The sequence below is a fragment of the Vulpes lagopus genome, chromosome 4 (genome assembly GCF_018345385.1).
Source record: "Vulpes lagopus strain Blue_001 chromosome 4, ASM1834538v1, whole genome shotgun sequence".
In the NCBI taxonomy this organism is placed as follows: Eukaryota; Metazoa; Chordata; class Mammalia; order Carnivora; family Canidae; genus Vulpes; species Vulpes lagopus.
In genome coordinates this window covers 125,263,084-125,285,613 of record NC_054827.1, presented here as the reverse complement: position 1 = coordinate 125,285,613, position 22,530 = coordinate 125,263,084, and the positions used below count along the sequence as shown (strand labels likewise).

Here is a 22,530-nt window from a genome sequence, read left to right as displayed (position 1 = left end):
CTCAGTGGGGGGTCTGCTTGAGACTCCCTCTCCCTCTCTCTCTCTGCCCTTCCCCCTGCTTTCTCTCTTTTCCTTTTTCTCTCTCCCTCTCAAATAAATAAATCTTTAAAAATAAATAAATAAATCCTATCTCTGCTACTTACTGGCTGTGTGACCTTGAGGTAGTCACTTAACCTCTCTGTACTCTATCTAGGTTCCTCATCTGTAAATTGACAATAATGTTAGTATCTACCTCACAAGACTGTTGAAAGAATTAAATGAGTTCATATACTTACAGAGCACATAAAGCAGTGCCTAGGACATAGTTAATGCTCAACAAATGTTTGTCATTGTTGTCATTACTGCTTTAAAATGGTAGAAGAGCGGGCAACACTCTCGGGTCCCCTCTCTCTTTGGCAGAGTTGTACTATCGCTCAATAAACTGCTCTACTATCACTCAATTTTTTAAAAAATGGTAGAAGAGAAAGGGGTCTGACCCTTTTAAAAGAGTTTGCAGAGTGAAGGAAGCTGTATTTCTAGTGGGGAGTGCTCAAAATACTTGAGTTAGAAACAAAATGTATGAACCAGGACCTTCTGTACTGCCATTTACAGCAGTTCAAAGCTAACCACACATGGCCTGAGTAGAGGGCAGCTTTTGGAAATATTAGCTCTCAACTAGCATGAATACACTCTTCAGCACATTTTGACTGAGGAGCAGCCTGGAACAGTCAATGTCAGGATGACGGCTTTGTTCTGTACACACAGTAAAATAAATGTTTGGGTAAGTGGAGTTTACACTGGTTAAATGCTAAAGAGTGTATTTAACTTGTAACTTGGAGTTTATAATTTCCTTTATCCCCTGCTTTGAAGGTTGCTTGTGAAAGTTGACAGCAACTCATTGGACAACTTTCTTAATAAATGCAAATATTTTTAAGGATGGGGAATAAATTTTGTTTTCAGCATCTATTTCTGTCACTAATCTTTCCATAGTTTCCAATTTACTTAGCTCAACAGCGCACCATTTACAAGCCTTAAATTTATAATGTTCACAACTGACATTTATCTAGATTGGTTTTGCAAGAGCAGGAAAGTGGGGATTTATGTTTAATATAAAAATACCCACCATTTGTTCAGAACTTTTTATTGTGTCAGGCCCTCTTCTGCATTCTTTGCATATATTATCTCTTTTAATCTTCCAAAAATCTTTCAATGCAGCTATCTGTATCAGAGTAGTTGTCACTAGCCAACTATGACAAACCCCCAAACTCAGTGGGGGAACACAACATAGGTTTGTCTGATGGAGTCAGGCAGTTCTCCTAGGCAGCATCTTCTAACTGCCACAGGGTGTGGGGTGCCTTCTACTACAGGTCCAATACCTCTTTTGCTTCCTGCCATAGGGGTAGAGGGAAGAGAAAAAATGTGGAGTAGGTACACCAGCTGCTACCCCAGCCTCGAATTAACCCTACATTACTCCTGTTCATGTCCCATTGGCCAAAATCAGTCACATGGTCAAACAAACAGCAGGTAATGAAGAAGAATATAAAGACATCACTAAATCCTAAACATACTTGCCATAGTTTACCCTTCTGGTCACCACATATCCATTTTCTTCCCTCTTTCCTTATGTATAAGGAGAAGAACACAAACAGAATACACACCTCTTCAAAGGAAAAAACCTCAAATTCCATCTGGTCACTGCATGGATCAAAGTGAAGACTTCTGAGTTACGTGAATTTCATGTCATAAGTCTGGATGTGCCATTTCTCTTTTTAAGATTGTATTTATTTATTCATGAGATACACAGAGAGAGCAGAGACATAGGCAGAGGGCTCCCCAGGAAGCCCAATACAGGACTCGATCCCAAGACCCCAGGATGACAACCTGAGTCAAGGGTGGACACTCAACCACTGAGCCACCCAGGCATCCCTGGATGTACCATCTCCTGATCCAGTGATCTGTAAACTAAAAGAAAAGTGATCTCTATCACCCCAAAATACAAATTTCCTCCCTCTCCCTTTCTCTCTCTCTGTCTCTCATTCTCTCTCTTTCTCTCTCTCTCTCTCTCACACACACAAGAAATGAAGTAACAATAGTGATATAACTACAACAAAAATTTCCCTTCAGAAGGGAAAGAATAGGAGACACACAACAGACACTGATGCCACATCTAGCCAGGCAGACATGGTAAGACCATCTGCTTTAAGGGTGGAAGAAGTTCTGGATATGGGCCTGACTCTGTTCTCTGAGAACTCCCTTGTCCCTTTTACTCTATGGTCCTCAGTCCTTCCTTCTGAGTGGTTCTGCTTGCTTCCTCTGTGATATGTATTGAGGAGCCAGCCCTCCTCAACAACATGCAGGCAACAGTTCACCTGCTGATAGGAGAGTTGTTTTCAAACTTGAAAGATATTTCTAGTACAGGCTTATAGTTACTTTAGCAAAATAAGACTTTCAAAAGATTGGTAGGCTCCTAAAAGCCATCAAATTTAGGTACCATCTCTCTATTCTCTTTTCTTTCTGTTTATAATTTAGCCATTTCTTTCTGAGGCTCATTGCATTCTTGAAACACCTTGCAAAATGCAGTAATAACAGCCAAGACACACACAATGGATGTTCCTTCTCCCCTCCCCCCCACCCCAGCCTCTCATCCTAGGACTACAGGGTAACGGGCACCGATGCTTTGCAAGTTATCATAGATGTCAGTTTTACCAACGTGCCATTGGGACAAAACACGGCACCTCACCTTTCCAGCGTCTGGTATCCAGCTCCTTGCCACTCCGCTCCTGACTACTTAGCTCCTGACTACTTAGCCAACAACACTGAGTGTAGGTTTTTGTTACAGCGGCACCCACACCCGTTACCAATTTTAGTATTGGTCAGGGGAAGCAAGGCTAGCTGCTGTGGTAAATCACAATGACTCACAATAGGTCCTGCTAAGTAACATAGTGAGGAGTTTATTGACTTTCATTGGATAAATGCAATATTGTGCGTATATATGCAAATAGGTTGTTTAACATATGTGTATTTAATCTTTCACAATTAAGTAAGCAAATGCTTAAAGAGATTTAAAAAACATGCGAAGTCACATAATTGGAAAATCATGGATCCAGGTCTGGGACAGACACTACACATCCTAGTGCCTGTAGATGTCTCCTCAGTAGAAACAGAGCCAAAAACAGACTCTACCTTTTTCTCTGCTTTCATAGCAAAGAAAATCTGAAACCTGACCCCTTCCCTGCAGTGTTAGACACTTTCTCTCTTTGCACAATTTCAGTCAGAGGTATTGTCCCCTGTCCATAGCATAAGAGTTACTTTAGGTAACTCAAAAAAACAACATGGGAAATAATCTATAGTTTTAAAATAATAAATGAGGCTTTTGTACTGTAATTGTTTGCATAAGCTTACATAGTAAGCATACTGAATAGATCATGCCTGTTTTGACATCTCTATTCTCCATTAAATGGTTTATTTACTTAACTGTTTTCTATATTAATTTAGGTGATTTTTATTATATCATAACCATTCATTAAATCTGGCAAGAGCACACGTTGTCCTGTTTACTCTCTGTACAAGCTTTGACATATTATCCTTCCCCGATGGGAACATATTCTAAATGCAAACCCAACTTGTCAAAACTGTTGAATGCCCTGAGCCATTACAATCCTTTATTCATGCAGGAGGTATTTACTGAGTACTTACTATCTCTCAGATACTAAGCAAGACCGGCTTTAAGATATACTATAAATATTTTTTTTAAATCATCACTTTAAGTTGGCTATAATTTGAATTCACAAATGCTCTGTGTGTGTGTGTGTGTGTGTGTGTGTGTTTAATGCCAAATGGGGAAGTGTGGTTGAAAGAGTGAAATCAGGAACATTGACTACAGTCTCTATGTCAGAGACTTACCCAGCTACATGGACACACTCTGCAAAGCGAGTATCCCTCCTAGAGTTTATGATTCATATACAGGATGCAAGCTAAAATAAGTCCAATTCAAATGACATCATTTTAGGTATTTTCCCCTTTTATGAAAACGTAATGCACATTAATTTTACATTTTCAAACAGATGAATTAGGGAAGAATTGAATAGAAATAATTGTGTTAGCAAAAGTTTAAACATAATTTCACTAGTATCACTGTCCTATAAGTTGAGACAGAAACTTTTCTGTGTGTTTTTTTTTTCTTCCAGTGAAGTGATGCCATTTGGTCTCAAGGCATCACTTGAAAAGGCAAAGAAGCAACTTGAAGTAACACAGTGAGAAGAGCTACGGGTAAAAGAGACAGAATTGCTCAGATACCTGAAACCTTTGCTTCCCATTTGCCTCGGTCCCGGGTTTGCAGAGGAACGTCACCGCTCCTACTCTTTCCTAACGAGCGTATATATTAAGCTCTTTGAAATGTGAGTATTATGGGAAGGATCGCAGTTGCTTTAAATTATAGACGTTGGCAAGTGGTGGGGAGGAGCGGGAGGTTGTTTAAACTGAGAAAGACAGTTGCAAAACTTCGTGCAACAGCATGAGCTCCAAGCTTCAAACACAATCTCATGCTCAGAAGAGCACTTTATTTTTCATCGCGTTATTTTTTGTATTGTTTCGAAGCAGCTTCGAATAAGACACACATATTTCTGCTTTAAATTTTTTAATGGTTTCTAAATTCATGGGACAACCAAAGCAAGAAAGCCTCATGTTTTGGGGAAAATTTTGACATCAGCAATGCCTAGAAAAGGTAAGCCATTCTCTTGAACTTTTTGCCTCCTGTTTGGCCTTCATCAAAAATATTTACTGGAAGAACTTAAGACAGCTACTTGTAAAGAAATGAGGAACTTGTAGAAAGTATGTCAACAAATGATAAATCAGAGGTTGGAAAACCTCAGCAGTCATGCCTTCTCCTGCTTTCTATTCTGCTTGACGCAAACCTCTGTGAAATAGCTTTGACTATTTGAAAAATGAGATTTCTCTTAGAAAATGTGTGCAAGATATTCCTCAGAATCTCCAACCTGATGCGCCTCACATTCACTAGTGTGGTGATGGGCTCATTTATTTCCCGGGTCAGAGTATCTGTGTTTTCTTATCCCGTTACGTGCAATTCGGCTTCCAGAGCTATGATCTTTCTATTAAGTCGGAAATCTTTCCCATGGAAGATTTTACTATCATTCCAAAAAATTTTCTTAAGTGTGGTTACTATGACTTCTTATAAACTTGTTTTGCAGAATATGTTTTTTAAAGTTAAATAAATCATTTGGCTTTTCCTTTGTAACGACCGGATAAGGATGTTACGGCTCTGATATCCTAGGAGAAAAAAAGTTCAATTCCATGTTTGTTCATTCTGGTTGCAGTTGACTGACAATGCTAGGGTCTGGTGAGGGTGGCTTTGCCCTCTTGATTGTACCTTTGATACAAGTAGGGAGCAGAGAGGCTTAGATATTCCTTGGTTTTCTATGGCAATGATCATATGGGAAGTATGCGGTGGTTTTAGATGGAGGGACACGTAAATGTGTGATGTGCTGTTCCTATTTCCCTGGGAAAGTCTCTCTTATCAGATTTCCCATCTTTCCGAGACAGAATTCCAGATGCAAATAGCTAGCTATCCACAGAGATCTATCTGCAAATTCCCCCGGCAGGCTTCAATTTTAACAGAGCATTCATTCCTCCACGCACACATATGTACTCACGGGCTAAAAACCTGGTGGGTTTGACCAAGCTTGAGTGCTCTGGGACACCTAGGCGACTTCAGTCTACGAGACCCACTGGTGCAGAAGCAAGAGCAAACGTGCTCATTAGGCCTGGGTGAGAATGTGAGGCTCTGCCCGGAGAAGCGTGCTTGGGTTGGGAAGCGTTTCACCTGCATTGCCGGATCAGCTGCTGCTCTGTTTCTGGGATATTTTTTCCTTCTGTGTCAAATTCTAATTATATAAGATGGATTATGGTGGCTTCCCCTACCTTTTGTGGTCTCAGTGAGTGAAAAAAAAAAAAAAGAAGAGGCTAAGATCAGAAGAAGGACATTGTTACAGAGAGGAGAGAAGGCAGCTCGATCGGCTCATTGCAAGGTGGTCAAGAGAAACTGCTAGCTCCTTTTTCCATCCCCAGTTGTTAATGGAGGAAGTGAGGAATCCATGCCGGCCACTCTGCTCTCCTTCTCCTCCCTGTGTCTTCCCTGCTCTCTCTTCCTCCCTCCACTTCTGTCCATGCCGGCCATGCAAGCTCAAGAGAGGGAGCAGTGGGTTGGACGGACAAGATTATTACCATCTCCTCGTCTCCACCATTCCCAGGCCAGTTGGGGAAGCCCCCACCCTATTTGGAGGGGGGGTCTCCAGTACCCCACCCCATGACCTCATCACAAGCAGCCAGGGAGCTGGGATGGCCAGCGGTTGCATGGCGCCTGAGTGCACCCTGGGGAAGGGTGCGGCCCAGAAATGCGCAGTGTGGCATGACGTGGCTGCTGGGGATGGGGCGCGGACTTCCCATCACGGGCTCTTGTGGAGGCTGGCGGCATTTCTGGAAGCCAGGCCCGCCAGGCCCCACCTCTGGGCCTGAGAAGGCCCCAAAGAGGACAAAAACAAAAAGGCAATTAGAGTTGCTAATGAAGCCCCAAGCCAGCTGACTCATCCAAGGCACAGCCACTGGGGGGCTTTGTAATGAAACCTAGACAACACCCTGGAAAGGACAGGTCAGGTTTGTCCCCAGAAGGACATTGACAAGAGGCCCAATGTGACCTAATTGTGCTCTTCACCTCAGAGAGGCTGGGGAGAGGCAACATCTGCGAGGCACAGAGAGGGGACAGTGTTAACTAATGAACTGCCAGGGAGTTCAGGAGTGATGTTCTCCAAACCTGAAAAGGGTTGGAGCCAGACTCAGCCCAGGTCACCAGCTACAATCATAACCCGCAAGTCTATGACCTGTGACTTGAAGAGCCCCAGGCTCGGGAAATGACCCCTTAGAGCAGCTAGGAAGATTGTGATTCACTAAACTCTATCTGAGTGCCCACTCAGTGCCAGAAACTTTACCAAGGCTCTTTGAGCATGGCTCTTGACAGAGAGACTGAACATTAATAGGAGTGGAGAACACAGATGCCTTTGCACATCAACCTGCTGACATCAAAGAAAGCTCCTCATACAGTTGCATTTGAACTAGGCCTTGGAGGAAGAGTAAAATGTTATGATAAAGGCAAGGTGAGCAAGAACATACAGGCAGAGGTCAGTAAGCAAAGTGCAGAGGTGGAAAGGTCACGGCTGCTCCCATGAACCAAGTGGCTTGGGAAAGCAAAGCTCTGTTGCCCAAAGTGCATCCCAAGGGACATGACTTTCATGGGTTATTAATAAGAGGATAACCAAAAGTACTTCCTGATCAGGCAAATCCAGGAATATGAGAAGCTGTGTATCACAGTGAACCAGAACAGGTTCTAGAGTTATAAATATCTGATTCCAATCCCAGCTCCAACTCTTAAGAGTAAGGAGCTGAAAGAACTTGGACCATTCAAGCATTGATTTCTTCATCTGTAAAGTAAGGATAATAATTATAGCATTTGAGGATTAAATTAAAGAATTCGTATAAAGGGCCTACTATCAAAATATCTGCCATGAAAGAGCTCAATGAATGTTAGCTACTCTTATTAGCTATTAAGAGCTGGTTTCTTTACTGTAGGACTTCTCACACATTTTAGTTTCTTACAACATCCTCTGTCTCTCCATGAGTGGGTCTTTAGAATCTAGTGTTTTCCAAGCGCATCAGAATGTAAAACCTTGCCCCCCATCCCAGGAGTATCACAAAAACCTAGAATACTGATGGCATGATGGAAAATGGTGAGGCTAAGTTGGCCTAATTAGTTCAGGCCACAGACATGTGTCTTTCCCAATTTATCAATCTCTACCAGCCTCTTCACGCATTATCTGCCATGTTTCTAGAAAACAAAAGCCCTACAACTAGGATTCTCATATCTAAGGAAACTGACTTAAAAAAATAAAAACTATTGTCAAATTTTAGAGAGAAGAGAAAAGTGACAGCAAAGCAAATTGTTGTGGGGAACCTGGGTGGCTCAGTGGTTGAGCATCTGCGTTTGACTCAGGTCGTAATCCTGGGGTCCTGGGATCAAGTCCTGCATTGGACTTCCCGCAGGGAGCCTGATTCTCTCTCTGCCTCTCTTTCTCTCTCTCATGAATGAATAAATCTTTAAAAAAAGAAAAAAAGCAAATTGTTGTCATACCCAAATTTCACACCTACAAGGTCAGCCTTTGCCTGTGGTTTGAGGGCTTACAGAAAAGAGGTCAATGCACAGGACACACACTAACTAAACCACGATCATATCTTCAAGGAGTTACAAATAGCATGGGGAACACAACATGTGAGTCCTAATATCTAAAATGCAAAACCCAGATTTACAAGGAAGAATATCAGAGAGTTCAGATGAATGGGAATTCACAGAAAGGGCGTCTGCAGTTCCCTGGAATAATCAGAGTAGTATGTAACATTCTTTGATGTTTACCACGTACAAGGAACTATGCCAAGTACTTCACAGTATGGCTGTCCCATATGTACTTCATAAGGCTACATGGTGGATATTGACTTGCCCATATCACAGCGAGAAAACTGAGCCCTAGAGAAATTCAATAACCTTCCAGAGATGTTCTAGGAAGTGAGGGGCAGGGTATGCTCTCAAACTCAGGACCATCTGATGCTGTGCATCTTGCATGCAGGGAAGACTCCTCAGAGGAAATAATGTGTAATTTAGCTTTGAAAGATAGATAGGGATTGGTGGGAGGGATATCCAGGCAGCAAGAACATTAGTAAAAGCATGAAAGAGGACAACGTGAGGAGTAGCAGCAAAGCTACCCTGGCAGAAAAGGGCGCACATATAGAGCAGAGGGAAATGAGCTCAGAAGACTTAGATGGAAAGAAAATAACCAGACTTGGTTGTAATCAGATCATAGAAAGCCTTGAATGCCAAACCACAAAGTTCAGATTTTTCTTTTAATGGAATAATCATTAAAAGTTTGTAAACAAAGTAACTCCTTGGAAGTTTATTAGAATGATGATTTAAGATGATTAATCAGTGTCCAGAAGGAGCAGAGACTAAATCTCCAGTTAAGAAGCAATATTTGTCCAGATGAGATAAGAGTAGCAGATGTTCACACAGCAGTTAAAGGGTAGAGATGCTCGTTGGGCCCAGTCCCCTAAACCTGCTACAGCAAGGCTCTGACCATCACAGAGTCCTGTCAGAATAATAACTTGGAGGCCTCGCTAAATCCAGATTCAACCCTGTAAAATGAGAGGGGGTAAGAGATGGAAGGGACAGGAGGAGCAAGTTGGTGTCCAATGGCCTTCCAACACTTCAAACTCCATGAAAATAGCCTGCTATGCACTTTTATGGAAATCATTAACTATACAGTTCCCTATTCAATCACATTTCTAGACTGCTTCTCCATATCAAGCAGGCATATTTCCAGAAGAATTTTAGGGTGTGCAAAAGTTTTATGAGTATATAGCCTTGGCAATTACACAGTAATGGTACAGGCATGCAGTGATTGGGGGAGGGTACATTTTAATATATCCTTTCAGAAGAAACATTTACCCATCATCCTGGCTGTGTGCCTTTTGCAAAATTTAGCTGCCTACCTCTTGTGATGGAGGAGTGTTAACTGTAGTTCATTTTTATCCCATTTCACTGTGAAATCTAATTTGACATTGATGGAATCCTCATCAGGGGATCCTTTGAATTTATCACCATTACCAACTCTTTTATCATAGGTAAATATCTATCAATTTCTTGGATCATTAGCATCTCCTCTTTTCCTTCCCAATAAAGATCAATGGAATGGTCTTGAAGGGCTTTTGAAAACCTGTCTTTGGACCACACTCCTTGTCCATGTTCATCCCTCCAGCTCCCCATATAGCCACATATCCAGGTATACTAAGTACCACAGGCTGGGGGCTTCAATAACAGAAATTTATATTCTCACAGTTCTGGAGGCACGAAGTCCAAGATCAAGGTATCAGTAGGTTTGGTTTCTTCTGAAGCCTCTCTGCTTGGCTTACAGATGGCTGCCTTCTTGCTGCGTCTTCACATATTCTTTCTTCTATGCAGAGAAGCCCTAGTAACTCCTTGTGTATCCAAACATCTTCTTCTTACAAGGATACCAGTCAGATTGGATTAGGGTCTCCTTAATGGGCCTTATTGTAACTTTATCACAGCTTTAAATGCCTTACCTTCTTGTAGAGTCATATTCTGAGGTCCTACAACCTGGAATTTCAGGGGAACACGATTCAACCCTGTATATGGTGAACTCCACATTTTCTCAGGCATTCTTTTCTCCGTGTCTCATAGGTCTAAAGAATCGAGTTCATCCCTTGCCTTTGTATGAATTATGCTGAATCATATCAAATTGCTGACCTTCAACCATTTTATTACCTACCAAAAATGGCAATTTTATATGATTTCAATATAATCTGGAAACGCTACAAAAACTTTGATTCCTTGATGACAGTTTTATGTGCCAGGCCCCTAAAATATCTCAGAAACTGTTGATCATCCCCCTGTTTGTCCCTGAGGCTGAGATGGAATAGACTTTTAGAATTTTTTTTAAGATTTTATTTATTTCTTCATGAGACACACACACACACACACAGAGAGAGAGAGAGAGAGAGAGAGAGAGAGAGAGAGAGAGGCAGAGACACTGGCAGAGAGAGAAGCAGGCTCCATGCAGGGAGCCCAACTTGGGACTCGATCCCGGGACTTCAGGATCACGCCCTGGGCTGAAGGCAGCCACTCAACTACTGAGCCACCCAGGTGTCCCTAGAATTCTTTTTTAAGATTTTATTTATTTATTTGAGAGAGAGCACAAGCGAGGGGGAGGGGCAGAAGGAGAGGGACAAGCAGATTCTCTGCTGATGTGGGGCTCGATTCCAGGGCCCTGAGATCATAACCTGAGCCGAAGGCAGATGCTTAACCAACTGAACCACCCAGGCACACCAAAAAGACTTTTAGAGTTTATCTACATTACAGATCTCACCTCCAGCTTCAATGTACCAGTAACAACACATTTATACTTAATTAGGCAGCACCTTCCATTAAAGCACCACTGGTCAACAGGAAATTCTTTATCATGCCCAAAATATGGCCCCTTTTAATGTTTCTCCATTAGTCCTTGTGCTGCATTTAGCCATAGCAAGGAAACATCCACTTGAAGATGTCACTGTGTGCCTTCCCACCCTCCCCTGGTCTCCCTGCACTTACAGGAAGGACTTGCCCTGGACACCATAGGATTCACTGAGAATATTCATGCCCCTCTTGAAACAGACCTCCAGACCCAAACACCAAATTCCAGATAAGTTTCGCATCTAGTGCTAACTCCGTATCAGCTTTCTGGGATGGAGAGTGACTACTTGGAGTCCCACATCGAGAAAGGATCTGAACTCACTCTAGGACTAGCAGGAAAGAATGTAGAATGAAATCAGTGAATTCTAAGGGAGAACCAGGTACTTTCTAGAGCTGGTCTAGCTACTACTCTGCATACTGTCTACAGCCCAGGGCGCAGGGAATCCAATGTCCAATTAACGCTCTCTGACTTAAATACTCCATTTTTCTTGATGCTAAACAAGGATCCACTTTGCTAGTAAGCCCATCTCATACAACACTTGGGTTATTTTTTAAACTTAGTTGTAGCAAAGCCCACTTTGACCCATGTTGTGGTATTGCTTTTCTTCACAGTTACCTAGAATGAAGAATCAGGAACTGTGCTTGCTCTGTGTGTATTTTCAGCCCTAACCCTTCCTAGTTGTGCAAGTTATTTGAACTCTGAGCCTCTGTTTGCTCATCATCGAAAATGGGAATAATATATTCCTATTCTACTGGATTCTGGAAATAGTTGATGTGATATGATGTAAGAAAAAGTATGTGAGCTAGAAAGTGATACAATTTTTGTTATTGTTAGGAGCCTGATACTTTTGGCCAGCCATCTAATGTTTCCCTCAGCCTCATTTTTATGGGATTGCTTCTAACTGGACACACTGACATCTAGTAGGGGATTAAAACAAAAGCACAAGGAAGAGAAAGGAATATACACAGGATACTCAGTAAATGGACTTGCATGTGAATGAAACGTGTTAAGGGAAAGGATTTCAGCCAAGAGGAAAGTGTTTCCATGATGCTGTCAAAACAGAGTGACAAAATCCAGACTGGCTTTTCCAGGCTTGTTTTGATCAGCCAAGGCCTTGGGATGTTTGTTTTTCGATGATTTATGCTCCCTATTTGCTCACACGGTTCTACATACTTTTGTTCTAACACTTTTTCCTGCAAAAGAAAGTGTACCCATTTCTCTGTCTTATCAACAGCACATGAGCAGAGCTCTAAGCAATACATTAAGTCAAGGGCTACCATCCTAAAGCTATTGGACCTCGCAGGAAGTGTACATGAGTAAGTGAGAGGGAGAGACCCTGGGGACCTAGGGCAGCATGCTCCCCCTGAAGTGGGCAGTATCTATGGGGCAAAGTGGCCTCATGGTGCTTAGATCTTCAGATATTTCAAGTAAGTCCATATATCTGCATTTGTATGTGAAATGTTCCTTTTCAAAAAACACTTACTGTAATAAAAGAGGGGGGTACCTGGGTAGCTCAGTCAGTTAAGCATCTACCTTAGCTCAGGTCATGATCCCAGAGTCCTGGAATCCAGCCCCACTTTGGGCTCCCTGCTCAGCTGGGCATCTGCTTCTCCCTCTGCCCCTCCCACCCCCTTGTGCTCTCTCGCATGTGCTCTCTCTCTCTCTCTCTCTCTCTCTAGCTGTGTTTGAAATAAATAAATAAATCTTAAAAAAAAAACACTTACTGTGCTTTGACCCTTAGAAATGGCAATTTTGCATGACTCAATATAATCTAGAGACAGAAACAAAGATCCCACTTTCTTGTTGTGTGGGAAATCTCAAGAGCCTTTGCTCTTCAAAAAACCTTCCATCGAAAGATGAATGGATAAGATGTGGTCTATGTATACAATGGAATATTCCTCAGCCATTAGAAATGACAAATACCCACCATTTGCTTCAACATGGATGGAACTGGAGGGTATTATGCTGAGTGAAGTAAGTCAATCGGAGAAGGACGAACATTATATGTTCTCATTCATTTAGGGAATATAAATAATAGTGAAAGGGAATATAAGGGAAGGGAGAAGAAATGTGTGGGAAATATCAGAAAAGGAGACAGAACATAAAGACTCCTAACTCTGGGAAACGAACTAGGGGTGGTGGAAGGGGAGGAGGGCGGGGGGTGGGGGGGAATGGGTGACGGGCACTGAGGGGGGCACTTGACGGGATGAGCACTGGGTGTTATTCTGTATGTTGGTAAATTGAACACCAATAAAAAATAAATTTATTATAAAAAAAATAAATAAAATAAAATACTTTCCTAAACAGGGCAGCCCCAGTGGTGCAGCGGTTTAGCGCCGCCTACAGCCCAGGGCATGATCCTGGAGACCCTGGATCAAGTCCTGTGTCAGGCTCTCTGCACAGTGCCTGCTCTCTCTCGCTCTCTCTCTCTCTCTGAATAAATAAATAAATAATCTTAAAAAAAAAAAAAACTTTCCTAAACAAACATGCACACAGATGCACACAACACTAACAGCTATACTTAACGGAGTGCATGCCCTCCCCATAAGGTACTTGTGTGGTAAAGCCTTCTTTAATCCTTTCAGCACTCTCAGTAAGGCTGATGCTGCTTAGCAGTTTTTACAAATGAGACCCAAAATCTCACCATCAGTTAGCAGTGACACATACGTACCTGAGCATATAATCTCTGGCCAACTAAGCTGGTATCCTTGTGTTCTTTGGACTGGAGGAGGAAATGTGAAACTTGTGTCACTGCCCACCTCCCAGACATGGGCAGGTTGGGGTGAATGCTGATTCTCCTGGCCTCCTATGGGAATCCTCAATCTCCATACCCCTTGTCTTTGTGCACTCAGGCCACCATAGCGAAATAATGCCACAGCCTGGGACTTGAACAACAGAAATCTATCTTCTCATAGTTCTGGAGGCTGGAAGTCTAAGAGCAAGGTGCTGGCAGGGTTATTTTCTTGTGAAAACCCTTTTTCTGGCAGACAGCTGCTTTCTCCCTGAGTCTTCACATGGCAGAGAGAGAGAGAGAGAGAGATATCTGGTGTCTCTTCCTCTTATGAGGACACCAGTCCAATTGGATTAGAGGCCCATTCCCATAACTTTCTTCACCTTAATTACCTCCTTAAAGGTCTATCTCCAAATATAGTCACATTGAGGATTAGGGCTTCAATATGTGAATGGGGGAGGGAAATACCATTAAGTTCCTAACACCTCCAGCCCTTTCCATGGAGACATCCTGTTCCCCTTCCATTGAGACTCCATCTCTCCTGCCACTTTCTTCATCTTCCGATTCACAACCCTTGTCTTGCTCCTACTCACCCTCTTCACTCAGCCAGCTCCCTTCCCGTCCCACCACTTTTTAAAAAGCTTTATTTATATATTTGAGAGAGATTGGGAGAGACAGAGAGCTCACAAGCAGGGGGAGGAGCAGAAGCAGAGGGGAGAAGCAGCCTCCCCACTGAGCAGGGAGCCCAACGTGGAGCTCTATCCCAAGACCCGGAGATCATGACCCGAGCCATAGGCAGATGTTTAATCCCCGGAGCCACCCAGGCACCCTCTACTTCTCTCTTCTACACAGTATTTCCTTTCCCTGCCCCCTCCCACATTCGCCCCCTATCTCTGTCTTCTGCTTTTCCTGCCCATCTCTCTTCCATTCCAGCCACCTCCTTCTCCAAAATCCTGTCCTCTTCCCATTTTCTCCTCACTCTCTTCTCCAAGTCTCCCCTGTTGGGCCTAGCCTCCATCTTTGTGGGTACGCATGCCCCCCAGCACTGGAGTGCCTAGCACCGTGCCTGGCACAGAACGGAAACGCCATTCGTGTCAGCGTGGCCTTCCCACACAGGATTGGAGGCCAGTTCAAAGACAAGTGCAAAATGAAGCCGTTTTAAGAGGAAATAGAAAATCAAAGCCATGAGCTGGAGGACGGGCAAAATGTGCGAACCACAAGGATGAATCCGGTTACCATGATTGAGCGTGAAATTTCACTTCCTGGCAGCCAAACCCAATCTTTTCAGACATCAAGCGCCTCGTGTATTCTCTGGCGAGTTCAGGATGCAAGGTCGCAGGAGGGGGGTGATGACTTCCCTTTCTGTTGCCCTGACCCCATCTCACCATGGAACAAGTGTCCTTCCCCACGTCTCAGCTCACTTTTCCGTCCCAACCTCTCCACCACCGTGTTGCATTAAAATCTCACTCACATCCTTTTTAAATGTTGTTTTGTGGGGCAAAGCACGCAAATCTTATAATTAAGGCAATTGGTAGTTGAAGTTGTTGCCATGGTGTTGCTAGAGGGAATGTGCAATCCATGGTTAATCAGAAAAGCTTTCTGAGTGCAGGTTCAAGGGACAGCTGGCTGGTTTGGGGAGCAAGGGACCACAGAATTGAGGAAGGAGGGATGGGGAAAAGGAATGGTGGGGCGAGAGGTGGAAAGAAAGGTTTTGCTGAATCCTTACCTTTTTCCCTAAAGACATTCCTTTGTCCCATCTTTCCCAATCCTGCGCTCTTTCCTTTTCTTGTCACCAATACTTCCCCTGAGACCCTCAGAGAAGGTTTCTTCCTCCCATCAAAAACCTGGTCCTTCAGGTACCACACTTCCTACTGAGCAGAGAAGACGAGTGAGCCACCACAGCAAACTTTCTGTGTCGTTATTGACTTGGCCGTTCTCCCAGACATGTGGCACGCTTGGTCCCTGCCCCACCTGATGCCACCACTGCTCTATGACTCCACCTGTTCACATGGCATTGCCAAGCAGAACAGAGGTGGCCTGGGTGATGAGAAGAGGAGAAGCATGAACACAAAGGCACACATAGAAGGATGGCAGGGTCCCACTCCACAGAAGGGAAAAGGGGCATGAGATACGAGACCAATTTCAGGTAGTTGAATATCTCCCTCAGGAAGGATTTCTGAAGGAGTTCTCCCAAGATTTGGCATTAATTACTTAGGATTCTTTTAAAGATTTATTTATTTATTTATTCATGAGAGAGAGAGGCAGAGACATAGGCAGAGGGAGAATCAGGCTCCCCACAGGGAGCCGGATGTGGAACTTGATCCCAGGACCCCAGGATCACAACCTGAGCCGAAGGCAGATGCTCAACCACTGAGCCACCCAGGTGCCCCAAATCCATGGAGGATTTAACCTGAGTTAAAATAGCAGCTCTCTCATTTTCTAGGCTTGTGTTCTGAGGCAACTAACTCTCCTGATTCCATTTCCTGGCTATAAAAAATAAGGAAAATAGTATCCTTCTCATCAAAGTTGCTGTGAGGATATAATATGGTGCTCAATCAGTCATAGCTAACATTAATATTCCTGGTACCTCTGTTGAGATGCAGAAGAGAAAGCATGAGATATACAGGGTTATTAAGTTGTTTGGATCATAGAGTATAAGATTTTCCTTCATTCTTTCCTGTCCTCCCTCCTTCCCTCTCTCCTTCCTTTATTCCTTCCCTCCCCTCCCTCTCTCCTTCCTTCATTCCTTCCTCTTTATCTCTTTCCCCATAGCCATCCAGCTATACCCTGAACCTACATGCAGTAAGCTCCTGAGGAACCAAGAATTCCAGATTCCTTTAGCAACACAATAGCAACAACCCCAACTATAACTTGCCTTACTCACAAAATTGCATTCTAAACAGGATTTGGGTGACACCCTGAAAGAGATTCAGAAGAAGCGTTCAAGCAGGGGAAACAGAGCTTGGCAGTGTTATATGAATGAAGGAGAGGAGTCAACTTAACTGTAATTCTCAACTTTAGCTGCCCCTTAGTCATCGACAGGGGGGCTTTGAAAAATCCCAGCACCCAGGCTGTACCTAGACCATTACATAAGGACTTCTAGAGAGTAGAATCCAGGCATCGATCATTTTTTTAAAGCTCCCCCTCCCAAGGTGATTCTAATATGCAGCCAAGATTGAGAACTGCTGTTTGAAAGGAAGTGCTGGCCATCAGGCTGGAAAGCTGTAGAGTTGACAAGGCTGTAGGGGCAATATGAGCACAATGGTGACTTTCTAGACTCGAGAGAGACCTTTCAGGAGAACTGTGGAACAGAGTAGGCTGTGAAAGGAGCAAGAGGTTGAGAAGAGGCTACAGGCCTCAAGGCTCCATCCTTCAACAAATGTGGCAGAACTGGAAGGGAAGGGTAAGGAACAGAGCTTGAGGAGTTAGTGAAAGCAAAATAATTTCTTCCTAGAATATGGGAGACCTGAATATATTTGAGCCAGAGATGAGTCTACGGTATCTTGTATGCTTGCAATTTAAATTTTGGAACATAGTGAAAAAATGTTTGCATCGATTTGGTAAATTTTATCTGGACCATTTCTGGTTCATCACAGAGTCCTGACCAAATGTGCTCTCTGCTTTCTACCTCATCCCTTGGTCCATTTTAACTGTGGTTTGTTATATTTTCTGCTGTGTGTCAAATACATCACTTGATTACCACTGGTAAGCCTCACAAAATCCTATAGAGTGACTGCTTCCCATCTTAGAGATAAGGAAATTCCTCAGGTGAGGAAATGAGATTCAGAGAGGTTGGGTGGTTTCCCCAGAGTCAGTAAGTGGCAAAGCGGGGTTCAGACCTGGATCTGTCTGACCCCAAAGTTCATGAGTCTTTTCAGCCTTACCATTGCACCACCAGATAAAACACAAATTCAGTCTTTGGAGAGCTGCACGCTCCCATCAAAACCCATCAAATGACAAAAACTGACCTGGAAAGTCATGTCCCAGCACTGGGCCCTCTGAGTGATATGATAGAAAGAGTGGAAGATGTATCAGAGTCTGCAGCTCCGACTCTAGGTTGCAGAGAGCTTGAGCAAGAAGGCGGGGGCATGGGGTCATTGGCATCACTCACATCGGTGCCCGGGGAGATAGTGGAGGAACAGCCAGACCCGGGATCGCCTGCAGCTGACACTAACCTGAAAATGCAGCATCTTGAGCTCAGGTGTGGCAGGGTTCAGACAGAAACAGCCACACTCAATACTGTTCCTCCATACCACCTGCGCACTCCTTCCTCCTTCCCTGGACGTGTAATTCTGCTGACCTCTGACACATGCCAGCTCATTTGGCCACCTTTACTTGCTGAAACCAAATCTCTACCTCCTTTCATTAGCCCTGAAAACTGATTAATGTCTGTTTGCAAGCAATATTTTCTTTCTGTACATCCTGGTATATATGGTCCAGAGGGCTACTTTGATTTCTGGAATATTAGCTTAGAGGAGAAAGAAATCGAATAAAAAACATAATATTAGCTCCAAATAGCTGCATAATCTGTGTCAAAGAGATGATTTCCATTTGGTTGCCATCTGTAGGTATTATTATTAGTTATCCCTTGCACTCAGATGGGGGACCGAGCAAAACATTGGTTTCCTTTCCAATCAAAAAACCTAGAAATTGCTGATGCAATGTCTACATGAAAGAGCCAGTGACATTTTTTGTTGCCTTTTAAAAACATATTTTAATATCATATTTTAAAAGCAACTGGCCGGCAAGTTCATTCCAGGACAAGTTTTAGATTCTTTGCAAATCAAGTTGGGTAAGACCATAACAGAGACTGTTTAGTTTGGACAGAAAAACTACCAACATGCCCATAAAAGGGAGAACTGGCTGAGCATTTTACTTTCAGCTCTTATTTTCAGATTTTCTTCAAAAGTTAAAGAAAAATTTGAAAGAAGCCATGCGATAGACCCATAAAACACAAACACCTCAAATAGAGCTTGAGTCTCAGACCGAATCCATCCAGGGATTTTGTAGTGATTCAGACAAAATTCCTGTCTATGCCCTAACTGATTATAAAAGTCATCGGAATAAAGGAAAGGTGGACAGTTGCTGAGTGCCCACTGTGTCTGACACATACTTCATGTCACTGTTAGACAAGCATTATCTCATTATGTCTTCCCAGTGACTCCCTGAGATTAGTATTATTCCCATTTACCAAGAAAGAAAAAGAAGCTGTGTTATTTGTGCAATAATGAAAATACTATTTGTCCAAAATGTGTTTGAACCAATAAATGAATGAATCTCAGAAGGTAATCAAATATATATATAATTTAGATATAAAATATACAAATGAAAATATGTATTATATATTATGAATAAAATATATAATATATTATAAATAATATACATGTAATATATAATATATAAAAATATATAATTTATATATATAATATATATATTGGTAAGGTTTTTAAATTTATTTATTTGAGAGAGAGATAAGATGAGTGGGGAGAGCAGCAGAGAAACAAGCAGACTCTCTGCTGAGCCGGACCCTGGGATCATGACCTGAGCCAAAGTCAGATTCTTAACCCACTGAGTCACCCAGGCACCTATATATATATATATATATATATGCTTATATATCTATTTTTTAAAATTCCTTTTTAAAAGGAATTCTATAGGGATGCCTGGGTGGCTCAGTGACTGTCTGCCTTTGGCTCAGGTCATGATTCTGGAGCCCTGAATCAAGTCCCACATCAGGCTCCCCACAGGGAGTCTGCCTCCCCTTTGCCTATGTCTCTGTCTGTCTCTCTCTGTATTTCTCATGAATAAATAAATATAATCTTTTTTAAAAAAGAATTCTATGAAGTAAATAAATACATTAATGATTTTATCATTGTGGACTGGAGCATACAAATGAAATTTCAAATGATAGTGCATAACAAAAAAAGGACATTTTGAAGTAAAATAGATACATATATATCTAATTTTATGTATATTTGATATATATATTGAGATGGATAGAGGATAGATGATTGATAGATAGATAGATAGATATCAATTCTAATGTATCAATTCTAATCCTTGGAAATCAGAAGCTGGTGTATTGTGTGTCCAAAGCTTCAGTCAAGGTACATGGCAGTATTTGTGGATCTCTGTGATGAAGTGCCGCTAGCCCTTCCTCTTCCACAGATGTTTTGTGGAAGGCTGATTGTGTGCACTTAATCCTCATCAAAAGTTATCTGCCAGTTTGGGAAAATAAGGCTCATAAGTCCCAAATTTCAAAGGAGAGGAGGCTGGACAAGGTCTTGAAGAAACGAGAGGACCCACGTGTCCTGTGGGACTTAGCAGAAAAGACTCGCATATGGAGTCTCCAGTGAAGGCCAAGTAGCCCTTGGCTGTGATCAGAGTAAAATGTTATGGAAGGAAAGTAGTAAGATACAAGTTAGATAAGGTTTGGGTAAGAGTTCAAACTGTGATAGACTCAATACAGGAGAGGTAATGTTGACTTTATCCTAGGAACTAGGGAACCCATCAGAGCTCTTGAGTGAGGGAGACATATGGGATACAGAATTTTAGAAGGATTAGCCTGGCCAAGGTGTGAGAGAGGGACAGAGTGTGGGGAGGACAGATGGAGAACTTTACTCAGAAGGATTCCATGACACTCTGAAGGCCATGGCTGTTCGGAGGCTCTGCGTGCCATCTGGGCTCTGCTGTGTCCTATTCGGAATGAAGCAGGCATCTTTAGTCTGTTTGTGCTCCACCCAATGGCTCATGTTGAATGGACTAAATCCCGTGGCCTTTGATGTGGAAATCTCATCCTGACAATGAAGGAATTCTAGGAACTCTTCCAGCCAAGAAGGTCCATCACTAAAGACAGAGGCCCCATACACTCATGTTGACCTTAGGAAGCAGGAACACAAGATAAGGGGAAAGCCAATGGGGGAAAAATGTACTTATCTCCTAAAGGATTTTTCCCAATGCTGAAGAGACAAATTTAAATTACAGGCCCCAAAGCATAAATTGTCAGAATATAAAACGCACTTGAACTTGTTTAATACTTAGAGATCAATTTCCCAGAGAGACATTGCTGCCTCCCTCCACCCTTGGTCATGTATGCAGGTGTGACACCACTAAATGCTTGCTTTTAGAAATTGATGCATTAAAAATATCCTTGCGAGGCCTTGCTTGGAGGCAAATAATGGGTCCCTGCTGTGTACAGGTTGTAAAAATTCAAGGAGACTGTGTGGGAAAAGGGGCTGGAAAGCTCCAATTGAATCTCAGTTCATTTAGCCAGATGATCTGGGGCAAATTCATTCAGCTGCAGAATCATAATGAAAGCACAAGGATCAGATGAAAGAATGTAGGTAACAGCATCAGACTGGAAGGAAGGAGCCCACACAGCAGTGAGCAGGGCTCTAAATCAATATGTGCAGCCCCAGGCTGGAGATGCAAATGAAAGCTCTGGGCCCCAGTGAAGACCATGAAAGCTAGACCCTACCACTCCACCTTAAGAGGGCACCAGCCACTGGAATGCTTTCAATGTATTTTCTGGTTTTTGAATAATAGCAGCTAATTCAGATCAGTTAAACCCCAAATAAAACAGCAGATCAAACTTGACTGCCAGTTTGCAAACAAGGACTGACAGCTTGCACACTCATGCTCAACCCCACGTTGGCCACTTGCTAGTTGTGTGGGTTTAAACAAATTCCACACCTTCTCTGAAGCTACTTTTCTCATCAAAGAAATGTGGATCTTGACGGGATAAGCACTGGGTGTTATTCTGTATGTTGGCAAACTGAACACCAATAAAAAACAAATTTATTAAAAAAAAAAAGAAAGAAAGAAATGTGGATGATAAGGGTCATGCAGAGGGCAGTGGCAGAGATGAACTGAAACCAAGTGTAAAGTGCTCTGTAAAGCAGGTCAGAAGCCCTGGCTGCAACAGGCATTAACTCTTTCATTGCTGGTCTGCCTAGAGGTCTGGTGGGTGGGAGGCTGGCCTCCATCCAGTTTCCAGTCCCCCATAATGTTCAATAAGTAGTGACAGTTATTATTAAGGTTTGTTCAATTAAAGTTTGTCTCTTGCACCTGCTCCTCATATCCAGAATGGTTTTCATGCCACTTGAAATCACCCTGCATCAAGGGGGATAATATCTGAGAAAGAGGCAGGCCTATCTCTGACTGTTAGAGGACACATGACACTTAAATGACCCCTCACAGGACAGAGCAATATGGTTAGACCTGAGCTGGTCTCTGCAGCTGGGGGGACCCCTGACAAGTATGGGTTTGTCATCAGGGGTCTGGCAGGGACAATAACCATGGCCTGGCCCATGGAAAAGGCCTGCAGTGGCCTCCTTTTGGCCAGGCAGCCATTCTCCAGATAGCTAGTGAGAGCTTTAGAACTGGAGCAGGTGACCAGGCATTGGAGAGTGGGGTCTATGAGCAAAAATAATCCATCAGTTTTTTAAAACCCATACAGTCAATTCTTAAAATTCCCAGTAGTTCTGTTCTATGTAAAGTCATTCCAAAAACTGAATTAGCAAATCCTGAATCTCTGCTCCTGGGGAAAACACAGGGTTAGGGTCCTGCCAGGTTCTGATCACGTTTTCAGCAGTGGATCAACATATAACCTTGTTTTACATGTGTTTCTGTTTAAAGGCACTTTATTTAATGTGTATTGTTGATTCATTAACATTGAACTCATGGCCAACAGCACGGTAACTCATGCCTGAATGAAGCTTATCTTTCATGGTT

At 42.8% G+C, this 22,530-nt stretch overlaps 1 protein-coding gene across 4 annotated transcripts in view; it reads left to right on the top strand.

The window, feature by feature from the left end:
• The first annotated feature begins 4,334 nt into the window (after positions 1-4,334).
• The window catches only part of C1QTNF7 (C1q and TNF related 7), a 106,914-nt gene continuing 88,718 nt past the window's right edge, over positions 4,335-22,530 (top strand). For 2 of the 4 annotated variants that reach the window (XM_041751236.1, XM_041751239.1), the window contains exon 1: positions 4,504-4,702. In XM_041751236.1, coding sequence (XP_041607170.1) covers positions 4,690-4,702 — 13 coding nt within the window. In that variant the 5' untranslated portion in view covers positions 4,504-4,689. Of the gene's footprint in view, positions 4,377-4,503; positions 4,703-22,530 lie in introns of those variants that run through there. The other 2 variants (XM_041751242.1, XM_041751241.1) reach the window with 2 other exon arrangements.